Genomic DNA, 3,772 nt, shown 5'->3' with positions numbered 1-3,772 from the left:
TCATTCGTGAACAAGATCCCCAGATACTTAAACTCYTCCACTTGAGGCAGGACGACCCCCCTGACCCGGGGGGTCAGGGGGGTATATCAAAGGTATATCAATTACCTTTAAAGACCCTTAATGTTTCCATTTTCTGGTATTCAGGCTTGTCCTGCTTTCTTGGAAAGTCACATTGAACTCCAGCCACAAATCAGAGTTCCTCCTTTTTCACCTCACCTTTACTTTTAGACATGGTCTGAATTAGCAAAGATACTTTAAATCACATTTTCATTCCCTTCCATCAATCAGTCTTTTCAGGGTAAAAAATATTAGTATCCCACATATTGGGATTTCCTTTTTCAGGTCACAGATCAGATTTGCTGTCATGTCCTGAACTCTGGGTTCTATTCAGAAACTGGATTCAGGTATATGCTTTTCTTCCATTTGATGCTGAGATTTCAATTCCTCTTGTCAGCTTCCTGTTACATACTAGTGTTTTGTGAAAGCTGTCTGGTATTTGGGACTGTTAATTTTATCAGCCTTGACTAAAACTCCAGTCTCATCCAAAGAAAAACAAACCCAAATCACAATGTTGCAACATGTTTCACTGTCAGCATGGTCTTTTGGTTTTCATGTGCCCAACATTGCTTTCTGGACTGTGCTTTAAGCTCAATTTCATCAGGTGTGTAAAAATTTTATCCAAGGCTTTTTCTGAAAACACAAAGCTTTAGTTATAGATCTTGTACCACTTAGATTTTAGTTTCTATGAGACACTACAAAATACATCTAATAGAGTGGTGAAATGTGGTGTCTTATGTTGCAAACACATCAAATATGCTTTTTCTTAACCAAGACATGCACCTGCTGCAGCTGGAAACGGCACACTGTGTCTGAAAAGAAAGTGAACAAGGTGAATAGTCCAGAGTGGCAGGTCCACAGAGCACTGAAGGTGACACTTTCAACTCATGGTTCTAATGGTCCATTCAAAGGCTGTCTGCCAGAGACCATAATCATTTTGGGTTGGTCTGTAAATAAGTTAGACTTGGCCATAACAAATCTAGGCATTTGTGTTATTGTAGTCATCTCAGACATTTTCCAATGCTGAGTGTTCATGGAAGAGTTCAATTTGTACTTTCATGCTTATTTTTAATCAAGCAGGAAACCGGAAGCTGTATTACACACTGCCTTTAGAGTGTCAAGTTAGGACATTGCAAGTTTAGATTTCTAAAAATAGAACAGTGCATGCAGTTATCTGCATGCAATGTTCGTTCACTACATCTGCTTTAGATACAGAGTCACTGTTTGGTTTGAAAGGAGCTGGGATGTCCAGGATGACACCAGGAGCCATGCAGCATCTCCATCAGAATCAGGCAGTCGCTGGAGCATTTCATAGCTAAAATAAGTAAAGAGCAGAAGTCTCATGGATGCAGCATCAATGAAAGTACATGGCCCCAATATGCTGCCGCACTGAGTGACATATTTCTAGAATTTATTCATAACAATTACATTAAATTCAACATACAAATTATCTAAAAATCAAAAACTTAAGTAGGAACTGAAATGTTTCTTAAGTACATTTTTCCAAGAAGAGGATTAGGGTCACTGAAAAAAAATATATAATTCTGACTTTAATCTGAGATTAAACTCAGAATTCCTTTTTGTCAGAGGCCCCAATCCTCTTCCATCGTATTCTTGATCATTGTCTAAAAAATATATTTACAGCTTGAGAAATACAATATGCGAATTGGGCCTGATAAATTAATCTGGTGCAGAAATAAACACCTTAAGATACAGACATACATACGTGTGTGGTTACAACAATTATAATTAAAACATTTAAATCAATTTTAGATAACAAAAAATACATTTGGAGGTGTAAAACAAGGCTAGTTTGCCGACTGTTGGAAAGCAGAACCCAAGTGTTAAAGTCTGGATGTTTAAGTTTGAGGCACATTATGTCCAAACTGAAAGCTGCCATCTTGTCAGGGTTTCGCTGCACAACACCATCCAAATTGCACTGAAATTCTCTAAAAGTCGAATAATAAAATAACAAAATCACCTAGGAGACCTTAGGAGCTCCAGCTGATGCAGCACATCCTCGGCACTAGGTCTGCAGCGGACATCAGCGCTCCAGCAGCGGCCCAGCAGCGCCGCACGTCGCTTCCCCAGCACAGAAACAAACACCGGGTGGTCGCATACAGACGGCCGCAGATTGTGCGCCACAACAGCATAGAGGACGTGTTGCCTGTCACCCGTGTAGGGGGGCTCTCTGGTCAAAAGCTGCCACATGGTTATCCCCAACGAGAAGATGTCCGCTTTAGGAGACACCTGCTCGCCTTTGAGCAGCTCCGGGGCTCGGTGTGAATATGTGCCACATCCGTGGCTGACCTGGGGGCTGACGGCGCTCACTTCACAGTCACGGTCCAGCTTCAGTGAACAACCAAAATCGGCAATTTTACACACTTCTCCCCGTGACACCAGCACGTTGGCTGGTTTGATGTCCAGATGCACAACACTGTGGGAATGAAGGAAGCTCAAGCCCTTCACGATGTCTGTGGAGAACTTCAGCCACCGGTCCTCCCCGAGCTCCTCCGAGCTCTCATATATGATCTGCTGCAGATTTCTGCTGCCCACAAACTCCATGACGATCGCGCCGATCGCGTCATCCTCCAAGTCCGCCAGCACGCACGTGCTTGCGGCGATGATGCGCACGACGTTCTTATGGTGGAGATGTGCGGCGTTCAGCTCAGCCCAGAAACTCTGCCGGGAGGCCAGCTTGTTCTTTGTGCTCTTTTTCACTTTCTTCAGCGCAACAGTTTCTCCGAGGTACTCCGCCTTGTAGACGGAGCCGAAGCCCCCGGAGCCCACAACTTCCACGGAGCGCAGCTGATCCCAGTAAATCACGGAGGACCAGAGGCGGCTTGCGACTTTACCATGTAGCCGCTGGGGGGGGACCTGCAAGGTGGACCCTTGGGACAGCTGGAAGAGCGGGCTGCTACAAGCCGCGATGTCTGCAGACGGGTAGATGTCTTTCCGTAACAGGCGCGTGATGGGAATAGGAGAAGGCATGGCGCGTGATTTCACACAGGTGTGTTCAACTGAACTGATGTCACCTTATCCAATTAATCATGCCCTGGAGGCAATGCATGCTGGTTAGGCTCTCGTTCTCTAAAATAAATACCTGTAAATAAATATGCAAATTATCAAATATATCAAAAACAATTTCAAACAACTCAGCCCAGCTCTACAGTAATTTAGTAGAGGGTGGTGCTCAGGTGGCATTGGCTTTTTTATGTAACCTTTCAAATAAAATAACTGTTTATTAATACAAAATAAACAATATGGATGTAAGCAGTGACATATATAAAATGTTGAGTAATTATGCTCAAATTTCCATAAACATTAGCTCAGACATTGCAGAAATCTAAAAGTATAATGTTTCCAATCTTTGGATCCAGATACCACATGAAGGCAATTCAATTATAGTCAGAAAGGTTGATTTCTGGTTGAGGTTGATGGTGGATCAAACATCAAACAATCATCCAATTCTAGCCAATTAACTAATGTTGAAAAGATGTCATTGAATGGTAAATGGACTGAACTTATATAGTGCTTTATCCAATAATTTTTGACCACTCAAAGTGCTTTACACTAGAGTCACATTCACCCATTCACTCTCACAAGTGCTCACACATTTATACACCGATACGCAGCTCGGTAGGTAATTTGGGGTTAAGTGCCTTGCCCAGGGGCACATTGACATGTGACAGGAGGGAAGCTGGAATCAAAACTA

General features: G+C 42.9%; 1 protein-coding gene across 1 annotated transcript; it reads right to left on the bottom strand.

The window, feature by feature from the left end:
• Positions 1-982: 982 nt before the first annotated feature.
• mos (v-mos Moloney murine sarcoma viral oncogene homolog) lies at positions 983-3,199 on the bottom strand. The gene has a single exon (XM_017301746.1). It carries the CDS (start codon positions 3,046-3,048, stop codon positions 2,035-2,037), a length of 1,014 nt encoding a protein of 337 aa, XP_017157235.1. The 5' UTR covers positions 3,049-3,199; the 3' UTR covers positions 983-2,034.
• Positions 3,200-3,772: the final 573 nt, after the last annotated feature.

The sequence above is a fragment of the Poecilia reticulata genome, linkage group LG20 (assembly GCF_000633615.1).
Source record: "Poecilia reticulata strain Guanapo linkage group LG20, Guppy_female_1.0+MT, whole genome shotgun sequence".
In the NCBI taxonomy this organism is placed as follows: Eukaryota; Metazoa; Chordata; class Actinopteri; order Cyprinodontiformes; family Poeciliidae; genus Poecilia; species Poecilia reticulata.
The sequence above is the reverse complement of the archived record's forward strand: the minus strand, read 5'-3'. Positions and strand labels throughout refer to the sequence as shown.